Genomic DNA, 11,174 nt, shown 5'->3' with positions numbered 1-11,174 from the left:
ACCAGAATTAAAGTCACTTTAGTCAAGGATGTTTTTGAAGTGAAGAGGCAATGTCTTAAACCTTGGGATGGAGAGTAATCAAAGGCTTGTGCTCAACCCTACATGGGGGGGGGGGGCTCCATCTATGAGCTCACCGGTCAGCTGTGAAGTTGGCCATGTTTCATCGTGTAGAGCTCCATTGCCATCTGCTGACAAGTTTAGCGCAAAGCACTTCAACAGATATCTGAGCATAAATTGACTCTAATCTACTGTAGGTTTATAGAAAAGTTCAGATCATTATAAGGAATATTAGGAAATAATACGTGTATTCTTGGATATTTGTATGCACATCACACATTTTAAGTAGGTAATCAGATCCCTCTGCTTTGTTGGAGTCACGTGCGTGGACCCTCTCAGGCATGTGCAGACGAGTCTTCCCAAGTGTTCCTCCCCTCACACATGCTATCCATGTCAGATCCCACAGTTCCTCACAGTCACAACTGACAGTCAGCAATGCTTAAATGCACTGTTATCTTTTAAGTTGTGGCTTAGATAAACACGCGCACAGACTTGCAACATAACCCAACCATCTTTATTCAACTCTTAACACAATGCAGTCATCTGTGCAATCATCAGGTTTCAGGGTGACGCTTGTCTTACCGGAGAAGCCATCATTAAGTACAGATTTCAGATTGTATTCCAACAGCCATTCATGGTTATACATGCTTTTTGCCTTTTCTAAAATGCACAGTTTTGCGGTTTTTTGTGTGTGTGTGTGTGTGTGTGTGTATTGTATCAGTTTGTGCAATTTGCAAATCTAGGCAACGTTTACAATGTGTATTTTTGTGCTCACAGGTTCATATATAATTATATTTAAGCTTGTGAAGTAAATCAAAAAGTGCAAAACTAAATGAAAGTCATTGTGGTAGTTATAGCTATTATATGTGCTCATGAAGAATGATCAATAATAAGAATAATCATCATCATAATCTGCAGACACAGATCACTGGTACAACTTCTCTAAGTTTGCTTTTGAATAAATTTGAGATTTATTTTCCCACAAATGGGTCTCGGACCTCACTCTTCCCCTCAAGACACAATTCATGGTCATTACCTAATGTATCTATTGTTCTGTAATAGTATCTCCACTTTTTCCCAGGATTTTCGGATTCCGTATTCCATCCACATCTTTTCTATTCCCTAAAAAGTCCGTTGAAAAAGAACGTTACAATGATTCGATAGTTAGCCGTGTTCCTAAACCGCCTCCTCCTTTTCTCTCTCCTGCCTGACTTCAACCAGACGCCACTAGAGAATAGTTTCCGCGCCTGGTTTCATAAAGGAAGGAGGGAGAAAAACTAAATGGAAAAGACAGCTTATGAACAAGACAGCTATGTTTACTCCTGAGAAAGGATGAGAGCAACCCCCTGCCAGACACGGCGAGTCAAATGAAATACAAAATACATTTTTCACCAAACCCTTCAATAGCCTGTTGATTCCTGCTTTACCGGTAGTTAGTTTGTTCATCTACCTTTTTTGTCTTTGAAAATGTAATGTTGGACCTATGCCATGCTGTCAGGGATGCTCTTCCCCTCCCCAGGGTAATACTTGTTGGTAAAAAAGAGCTCTTGGCCTCCGGTGTTTCTGGTCTTAAAACGAGGCTGGAATCACAGCCAGCTTACAGCTGCAATCATTCTCAGTTTACACCTTGAGGTCAGGCTCATGGGGCTGGCTGAGGGCGCTGTCAGTCAACAGGGGGCGGGCGTCACTGTCAGGACTCCCTAACGCTGTTATCTGTCAGGCCGTGTCACTGTCAGGAGGCGGGCAGCGCCTCCTCACAGTGTCAGGGACCGACCGGCTGCTCGCTCCCTGCATCACCCAACAGCCTACGTCAGTGTCAGCATCAGCTGGCCTCGGCTCCGTTTTCAGAGCCTGCTGCCCACTGTCAGCTGCGCTGTGACTTTCACCGAGGCCTCCCTGATGCTCAAGGCCCCACTTGGCCTCCGCTTGGCTCCTGTTGCATCTGGTGCATGTGCACCACTTGCTGCACCTGACCAAAATCTAAATGATCTTGTCTTTGAGACAAACCGCCATCTTGCTCGTGCCCTTGCTGACTTTGACCGTGTCTGTGGCCGTCGTGGTTTCTACGGTGATGACCATGACCATGATGGTGTTGCCCGTGATGATGGCCATGCCCAGTGTCCTCCTCTGTGGGCGCACGCGTGTCTCCGGCAGGCTGAGCATCTGCTTTATCTTGGCACTCTTCCGGCGTCTCAGTGCTCTGTGGGGCAAAAATAGAATCAGCAAAGAGAGTTTAACATATCATGTTTAAATGCGTTTTCTTGCAGTTCACTGTGCAGCGTATACCTCGTGTGTACACTCTCCACAGATGCGTTTGCAGTAGGTGTCTTTTATCGCCTGCTCCACGTGGCCATGGCCGATGATGGAGTACGGGAGTGTAATGTGGCGGGTGAGACGGCCGCACCTGATTGGAAAAAAAAAAGAAAAAAGGATATACAAGAATGGTGGCTGAAATAATGTTTGCGATTTTTTTAAAAGCAAATGAAGTTTCGACTACAGGTAGCAAACCTGTCATAAATGAAATAGTCATCTTTGTCTCCTCCCAGAGTCTGCCAGACATCGGGCTGCTGCTCCTCCTGTTTGTGGAGGATGATGTTTGCTGATAGTTTCTGCGCCAGCAAAGGGTGCAGATTCTGGGATTGCGCGCCCTGGTGGTTAATGACCATGAAGACTATTTCCTTTAGACCCTGATTCTCCAGCTTCTGGCGCAGGCCTTCCATTCTGCTCAGGTAAAGGAAATCAGACAACATGAGATTTAAAAACACAGTCCCCAAGGAGCAAAGCCTCCATGGACAATCTGCACTTATAGATGCACTTATTGTACAACCAACCACATTTAATGGTTACTTAGCAGGTACCAGGCTCGCTGTACCTTGTTGCAGATTTGGCAAGTCGTCATAATGGCTCTTAAAATTCAACTGAATCTGTTTTCTATAAATTTTTATTGCTGCTGGCATTTTTTTTTTTATGGATGCAGCACTAACAAGAAGTCAAGGCTGCCACATACCTGGAGGCCTGCACCAAGCAGAACAATCAGCTGGCTTGATAAAGGGCCACCACCGTCACGTGACCCATCGCCGCCCTCATCGGATCCACCTCTCCGATCGTCCAGCCCGGCGGCACCTGACATCCTGACCCGCCCCCGTCACTCTCCGCCCCGCCCCCGTGGAGCAGGCTGAGAGTGACGAGCAGGCTGAAGCACGCCCACATCGTGGTGCCTCCTCCCCCCACTGCTCCAAACCACTGCGCACAGAGAGAGAGGGGGGGGGGGGGGCATTAAAGGGAGGACAAACGTAGCCCCTCCAAAGAGGATTGTACAAAAGGTCAAAGACTTGTTGTGGTCTTTCTTTTTCAAATCGTCCCAGATATCAAGTGTTTGTCAGACAAATGTAAAAAGTACAAGGGAACTGTTCCTCCAGGAAGTTCCAGATATGTTGTTGTTTAAAAAAGATATGTTGTTGTTTAAAAAACAACAGACAGATGGGCAAAATAGGCCAATGCAGAATATGTTTCAGTGACTTGTTGAAGCTGGATAAACTGACAACACAATCAAAACACTTTACTTTGACTAATGTTCACATTTTCGATGTTGCAAAATATCCACATTCCCCAGTCTTATTAAGCATTTGTCCATTTATTGAAGCAGAGCAAGTAAATATCTTACCTTCTGATCATGAACTGTAAAATGTGCTTTCACTTACCGTTAAGTATTTTCTTTCACTCAGCTCAGCTTCGAGTTGCTGCAGCTCCTTGAACAAAAACAAGTCTCTTTCCCCTTCCCTCCCCCCCTTTTATACACTCCCTCTTGTTTTTCTGTCAGGGTGTAGGACAAAGTTCAGGCCTAGCTGCATGCTGATGCCAACACGTTTTCTGAGTTTAACAGTGCATGATTCCCTTTGCTGACTGGTCACAAATTCTTCTTTATTAGATAATGCTTGGGCGGTTTAGAAAATGCCATAAATAAAATAGAGAGAAGAGAATAAGTTACCTCTTTCCTGCCGTTTTTGAAGTTTGCCTTGCAAGTTATTTTAAATCGTGCAGTGTCGTAGTGTAGAAAATGAAATTATAAACTTTAAACGGCAGAGACAAAGACAAAAGAAGTGACATCATAGAAGAAAACTGTAAACCCATAAACAACAAACTAAACATTAACAGTTTATTAACATAAAGGGCACATAAACTGTTGGAACTATAGCTTCAAAGTCCAGTCATGCAGGTGAGGTTATCTGTCTTCAGGTATAGACCAAAGCAGTTGCATCACTGTTATAGTAGAAGAAGGTTCGAAGAAGGTCAGAAAATTTTATTTTCAATTAAAATATATATATATATATATATTAATCCAAACAAACAGTTACTGTTTTTTAGAAAACAAATGAAGAAATACCAGTAGAGTATCAGGCAAGCCAATACTTGCCTGCATGTGACTGTTGTGCCGCATTCACCTGATGCAGAGTAGAACTAAAGTTAAGATTGGGCCAAGACTAGCTCAAGGTATAACCCAGTGTTTATCGTTTTACAGCATTGGCCTGGAACACGGTGACATAAAAGGTCCCACTGACCTGCATAAACTAATATAAACAGTTAGTTAGATATTTACCTCCGCCAAAGGAGGTTATGTTTTTAAAGGTGTTTGTCTCCCTATTAGCAGGATTACGGGAAAAGTGCAGGATGGATGGACTTAGATCAAATTTTGAGAGCGATCTGGATACCTGTCTGAACACACACATAACCCCCCAGATTTTCCCATTTACTTATAATCATAATAAAAAGAAAATCACATCTTGCATTCAATTCACACACCAAAAATCACAGTCATAAAGGGGTCCGATATGCAGTATCATAAAAAATGTCTTCTGGATCTGATCCAGAATGAGGTCAGGAAAAAATATTAAATTTTAACATTGAAAAACCCATTTATTGATTCAAAAATCAGTTAAAAACACACATCAACTCCAATTCACGTCATGGTTGGTGTATAAAGATGCCAAAACCAATTGATAATCTTTTGATGATGATCCATATCACCATGTGGATGGTGTAAATCCAATTGCGAGGGGAATGAGCTGTTGCCGCAGGTCTGCGCTCTTTTTTGTGCTTTTTTTTAGTTGAAAATACAATGATCATTTAATGATCAGCTCAATCACAGGTTTGCACTCAAACACTATTCATTTGAATTCTGGGGTGGGCAGAATTTAATTACACACCAGCAACGGTTAGTAGACACTTTAAAGTCTGACAAAAGCCTCACAGTAATGATAATTAGAAGCGTGTGTGTGTGTGCATGTGCATGTGTGTGTGTGTGAGAGAGCTGTCGTCCTGTCATTGCTGGTCTCAGAGCTCAAATGCTGCTGACAGTAAAGATCAGGAACTTAATACTTTGTAATGTGCAGGGATTTACAATTTACAACTTGGTCCCGGCTGTCATCTATACAGTCACCAAGCAACGCTCCTTGGCGTCCTTGACTTCGCAAGGGTTTCTGGGAATCAGAGGCCTAGTGGTTGAACGACCGCCCTTTTTTTGGGGATAATCGAGAATACAAGAGCAATACACCCGTCGCGGAAAATATTATCGCAGAGATACTTTCTGAAGCGTCGTAACCAGCCTTGAGGTATACATCCCGATGGGTTTCAATCTTTATTTTCAGCCGTCGTGGTTAAAAAAACGGAAAACTCTATTGGAAAAGTGTATTTTAATGCGCGATTTGATGACGTAATGTTGATAGTCAAACGCGAAATGGCGATTGTGCTAAGAGGCCCGTTATCCGCAGGACTCCGCGCTGGTACCATGTTTATTTGTTTTATTTCTTTCTGTTTTCTGTATATAAACGAATCTATAGTTATGCGAGGTCGTGGTAAGTTCGGCTTTGGTTCCGCATATATCACGGATATGTGAAAACTTTCTTTTGCTGCTGGAGGCCATGATAGTTACGCTAAAAGTAGCTACATTAGCAAAGCTACAACGCTAGCCGAATGAACAGCCATGTGTCTGAACGTCGGGCTAAATACACATGTATTCCCATGTGTCACTCAAGGATAATTTATGCAAACGTAGGCTACATTTAATTGTGATACGGTTCTTATGGCCGTCGTATCATCATTAACTGCTCACAAACTTCAAATTGAGACATTAGTGATCAAAACATGTCACCTAATTTTGGGCGTGTAGTTTTGCGGCTACGTCACATAGTTTGCTTGCTATTTTACGTATTCTGTCTTTCACCGTGAATAAAACGTACAGACGTAAGGAAGTCGCCTCCGGTGACAGTTCGGTGCTCACCTGTTTGGACTGTACGCCAGGGTCGTGCAAATGCAACAAGGAACTCTGTATCGAGGAGGAATAACTTCTGTATCGTTGCATGCAAGTGGTGATAATTTATCATAACTGAATAATCTGATATTTACGTGGTTTACTGATTCGTATAAAATGATTCAAACCTGTCTATCCTCTTGTTGCTGCAGGAAGGGATAAAGTCGATAATGGAGGATGACGTGGAAGTAGAGCTGGATGGAGGCAATGAGTACCCGGGACATTACAAAGTTATGATGGATAAACTGAATGAACAACGGCAGCTGGACCAGTTCACAGACATTACCTTGATTGTGGATGGTAAATAGTTACATGCCGAAGATCGTCTTTTGATGTCTGAATGACATTCCTAAGTGAAACCTAGCCTCTTGTCTCCTACAGGACACCAGTTCAGAGCCCATAAAGCAGTTTTGGCAGCATGCAGTCAGTTCTTCTACACTTTCTTCCGGGACTTTACTCAGGAGCCACTAGTGGAAATAGAAGGTATTCTGCACATCGATTGATTTAAAAAAGGACAGCATGCCCTTCACTTAGACGAAATAAGACAATATCTACTTTGCAATGCTTCTCTGTCGTACACTTGACAGGAGTGAGCAACATAGCCTTTTGCCATCTGATGGAGTTCACTTACACCGCGACACTGGCTGTAACTGGAGAAGAGGAAGCCTACGATGTCTGGAAGGCTGCTGAATACCTCCAGATGCAAGAAGCCATCAAAGCGCTCAACAACAAGTGAGACTTGCGTAGAATGAGCTGTAACCCATCTCTAGCTTATGTTACCGGCTAGTAGTGGTCCGTTGCTTCATGGGTTTGAAAGGAATCCTCAGTGTAAGCTTTGCTGCCTGTCTATAAAAGCCTGTTCTCTCTTATAGGATAAATGACGCCCCCCCATTGCGAGCAAATCACACAAGTAGAAAGAGAAAAATAGCCGAGACTTCTAATGTGATTACAGAAACTCTGCCTTCAGTCGAAGGGGAGCAGGTCGGTATCTTCAAAATGTACTCTCAGCGGACTAAAGTATGAACTGTCATTATTTTGTCAACACTAAGTGTTCCAAATTTTCTTTAGGTGGAAATTGAGGTGATTGAAGAAGGGGCCATTGAGGTGGAGACTGGAATGGAAGAGGTAGTTAATGCTGCAAAGAACGCTCAGTCAAGGTCAGACGACTCTGCTTTAGCGCTTCTCGCTGACATCACCAGCAAGTATCAGCAGGAAGACTCTCTGCTACAAATCACCAAGAGAGAGGCGATAGAAGAGGTAAATATACTTTTAGTTGTACAGTCTCTCAATTAAAGTGGCTGTTATTTACAGATGTATTCATCATAAACATTGATTATATAGTTAAACTTGTGCTCAGCAGGATGTGGTGTATCAGGAGGAAACAGTGATGGCTTCCAAGGTGCTGGAGAATGTCGACGTCGTTGAGGTCCAGATTTCCCAGGTTGACAACATGTTCCGCTGCAACAAGTGCGAGCGTAGCTTTAAGATGTACTACCAACTCAAACAGCATTTGAAAACGCACCTGGGCCTGCTGGAAAAGCCCCACTTGTGCAACCACTGTGGTAAAGCGTACACACGGGAGAGCGCCTTGAAGCAGCACGTCAGCACGTTTCATTTCGAAGCAGAAGAGCTGACTCAAAACCAGAAGCCCCAGAAGAAGGTGCATGTATGCGGATACTGCAGGAAGCACTTTGACCACTTCGGCCACTTTAAGGAGCACTTGAGAAAACACACTGGTGAGAGAGACAACGAAGGCGGCTTGGGTTTAGTGTCTTTGCCCCAATTTCTGCACATCTTGTATTGTAACGCTTGCTTGTCTTTTAATGCTTCTGTGTAGGTGAAAAGCCTTATGAGTGTCCAGATTGCCACGAACGATTTGCCAGAAACAGCACGCTGAAGTGCCACATGTCCGTCTGTCAGAACGGAGCCGGAGCCAAGAAAGGGCGCAAGAAGCTCTACGAATGTCAGGTACGGATTGATTCTAATTATATATAGTCTGTATTATATACTGTGTTTTTCAGAAAAGTGTTCTTTCCGTTCTTACATTTCTTTGTTGATTGGGTTTAGAGTGACATTTCTGTCGTTTTTTCTTTAGCACCCCGACTTTCACTCATAGCTCTTAAGTTTAGCTTGCATTGATAGGCTGATAACAGGCTGCCGTCTATGCAGCTGTCAGGATTGGATGTGTAGAAAATATAATGTGCACCTACTTAAATAATGTCTTTTAAAAGTCAATTTATAAAAGGTAAGGATTTGTCTGCGCTCAGAGTGGATCGAGCATTTTCTGTTGCTGCTCCAAAACTTTGGAACGCGTTACCACCGCACATCCGACAAGCTTCTTCACTGTCTGTTTTTAAAACTGATGTTAAAACTCACTTTTACTCTGTGGCTTTCAACTCGGCATGGGAATTTGGTCCTGTGTATTTGTTTCTATTGTTTACATTTTTGTGTTTATTTATGTACAGCACTTTGATTCAGCATTTGGTTGTTTAAAGTACTTTATAAATAAAGTTGAGTTGAATTTGTTTTTGCCAATTGTATGTATTGTTTTCTTCCACTGATTTGACCAAACAAGACATAATCTGAGAATGATATTGTGCTTGGAGATTAATCCTATAATCTTTATTTCTTTGTAACTCCATTACAATCAGTTCTCCTCTTTTCTCAATCAAATACTGACGGCTCATTTTTTTTCGATGGTCATTTTATGTTCCGCCGCAGGTCTGCAGCAGTGTGTTCAACAGCTGGGATCAGTTCAAAGACCATCTTGTGAGCCACACGGGAGTCAAGCCCAACCACTGCACCATGTGTGACATGTGGTTCACCCACGCTAAAGACCTCAAGGCCCACCTCAAGCTCGTCCATGCCACCGACGACGACGACGACGAAGACAAGGAAGCGGTCTTGGCTGATCCTGCCGCCCTCGCCATCGCCTCACACGCCATCGAAGGAGCTGAAGCTGTGCTCCTGGATGACGGGATCCAGGTTGAACATGTCACAGTGGAGCCCGTGGATGTGATTGAGATGGAGGAGGCTGCGACGGTCGTGGTGGAGGACGGGGGGGTGGCTGAGATGTGCGAGGAGGACGTGGAGCGATTGAAGCAGGCCGGGGTACAGATCCAAGTGGTGCACGTGACCACGACGGCAGTAGATGGGCAGCAGGTGGTGAATTCTCAGATGGAAATGGAATTGGAGGATGAAATGGTGAATGCCGAGGAACCGGAACAAGGAGTGGTCGTATGAGGAAACGACAAGACTGTCAAATAACTGTTTGGGATGCTGCAAATCCGGATGGATTCTCCTGTAGCTGGCAGCTTTTCCATAAAGAACACTGCATGTGGGATAGAGCACGTCAGCTCGGAGCGTCCTGCTCCGTGCCATCTTTAGAATGAGCTCGCCCCCACCCCCCCCCCACAGTCTTTAAAATTTGACTTGCGGACAAACATTTATAGAGATTTATCATTGCCTACTCGTCGTCCTGTATTTATTTTGAATCTGTTTGCCTTACTATGTATTCTTGGTGACTTTTCAGTGATTCATCGGGCTAGTTTTTTTTCTGTCATTATTTTATCTCACTTATATAGTCTTTAAGTTAAACTTGCCGAGACAATTTGACAAAATAAAATCTCTTCTCGTAAAAAAATTATCCGTCAGTATTTGATTGAGAGTCTTGTATGGTGGAGACCTCTGTCTCACCACCGAATTTCATCATTTAAATGCATTAAGTAAATAATTTAATATGATTCAAGACTATATACGTAACTTTCTCAAGACATTAAAAGTAAATATTCATTATGGTGAGCGCTTCCTAAAGACAGTTTTCCACTAAGCTATATTAATGACTTGCATCTCTGCAGTTTTTAAACATAAAAGCTATTTTCTGCACTCATTATTTAATTAGATGAGGTTTTCCTTTGCCCCCCCCCCCCCCGTGAACCTCTGCGGTGCTGGTAGCGTCAGGTCTCATGCGTGAGTCCCGCCGCATCGCTCTGAACAGCTCCTGGTCCTGAACCAAGCGAAGATGTTATTCTTGCTTCTGATTGGATAAACGACGCGCGGTTACGCCCCCCTAGTCGCCTCGCCTGCCAATCACGCGGATTCCCTTGAGAACACAGAGCGAACCGGGAGCAGCTGCTTGCAGGACCTAAGGCGCTCAATGCCACCGGGTACCGGAATAACGATTCCACCGCGAGGTTCGGGGTAAAGCCTCTCCGGTTTCACGGAGGACATTCACCCACGTAAGTAGGACAGACAAACGTGGCGTCTTTCTGTCCTCACAGGACTAAGGACAAACGCGCTGGTTGTTAGGGTTACTGTTGCTGTTGCCTGTAACAGTGAAAGTCACTTAACGAGGAGATTTATTTATTCCGAAGAAGGTTTGCGCTAGAAACGTTCTCTGATCATTATAATTAAATATCAGTCACCAGGCCGGGTACCTCCGCGGGGCCACGCAACACTTGCCTCAAATCTGATAGGGGGACAGAATACGCGCGCGACACCCCTCACGCACGCGCACTCTTCACACGCGTTTCGCGAGCTGACTCATCGATTATCCAGATTTGATTCTGATTTTACAGCGAATGGCGTGTGGGGGGGGGGGGGGGAGGGGGGGGGGATAAATAATCAATGGAAGCGCACTCTGTGATCTGCAGCCAAGGGCCAAACACGCACACACTCAGTAAAGATGCACGCGCGTGCGTGTGTTTTTGTCATGTGTTATAACGCGCGTTCCCGTTGCTATGATATTTGTTTTTTTAACTGAGCAGACAGAATGCTCAGTGACCTTTAACTACATAAAATAAAGCTGCAT

At 44.0% G+C, this 11,174-nt stretch overlaps 2 protein-coding genes across 3 annotated transcripts; one reads left to right on the top strand and one right to left on the bottom strand.

Moving 5' to 3' along the window:
• Positions 1-549: 549 nt before the first annotated feature.
• On the bottom strand, positions 550-3,807 carry selenop (selenoprotein P). Its single transcript, XM_068761083.1, is given in 5 exon segments — positions 550-2,257; positions 2,344-2,461; positions 2,566-2,778; positions 3,065-3,300; positions 3,759-3,807. Coding segments are annotated over 4 exon segments (852 nt in total). The 5' UTR covers positions 3,268-3,300; positions 3,759-3,807; the 3' UTR covers positions 550-1,939.
• A 1,777-nt stretch (positions 3,808-5,584) lies between these two features.
• Positions 5,585-9,995, top strand: znf131 (zinc finger protein 131). 2 transcript variants are annotated; one of them, XM_068738432.1, is made up of 9 exons: positions 5,585-5,666; positions 6,517-6,664; positions 6,746-6,847; positions 6,952-7,096; positions 7,237-7,345; positions 7,433-7,621; positions 7,725-8,100; positions 8,202-8,332; positions 9,086-9,995. In XM_068738432.1, the coding sequence occupies exons 2-9, from the start codon at positions 6,535-6,537 to the stop codon at positions 9,605-9,607; spliced, it is 1,704 nt and encodes a 567-aa protein (XP_068594533.1). In that variant the 5' UTR covers positions 5,585-5,666; positions 6,517-6,534; the 3' UTR covers positions 9,608-9,995. The 2 variants fall into 2 exon arrangements, with proteins under 2 accessions (XP_068594533.1, XP_068594532.1); XM_068738431.1 differs by having other exon boundaries at positions 7,722-8,100.
• Positions 9,996-11,174: the final 1,179 nt, after the last annotated feature.

This window comes from Brachionichthys hirsutus, chromosome 4, assembly GCF_040956055.1.
Source record: "Brachionichthys hirsutus isolate HB-005 chromosome 4, CSIRO-AGI_Bhir_v1, whole genome shotgun sequence".
NCBI lineage: Eukaryota > Metazoa > Chordata > Actinopteri > Lophiiformes > Brachionichthyidae > Brachionichthys > Brachionichthys hirsutus.
The sequence above is the reverse complement of the archived record's forward strand: the minus strand, read 5'-3'. Positions and strand labels throughout refer to the sequence as shown.

What these genes read in the sequence shown, in the direction of transcription:
- znf131 (XM_068738431.1), top strand. Translation starts at nt 6,535, where the DNA reads ATGGAGGATGACGTGGAAGTAGAGCTGGATGGAGGCAATGAGTACCCG. An exon ending in GCCACTAGTGGAAATAGAAG is followed by an intron (nt 6,848 to 6,951) that starts GTATTCTGCACA and finishes TACACTTGACAG; the next exon opens with GAGTGAGCAACATAGCCTTT. An exon ending in GCACTTGAGAAAACACACTG is followed by an intron (nt 8,101 to 8,201) that starts GTGAGAGAGACA and finishes GCTTCTGTGTAG; the next exon opens with GTGAAAAGCCTTATGAGTGT.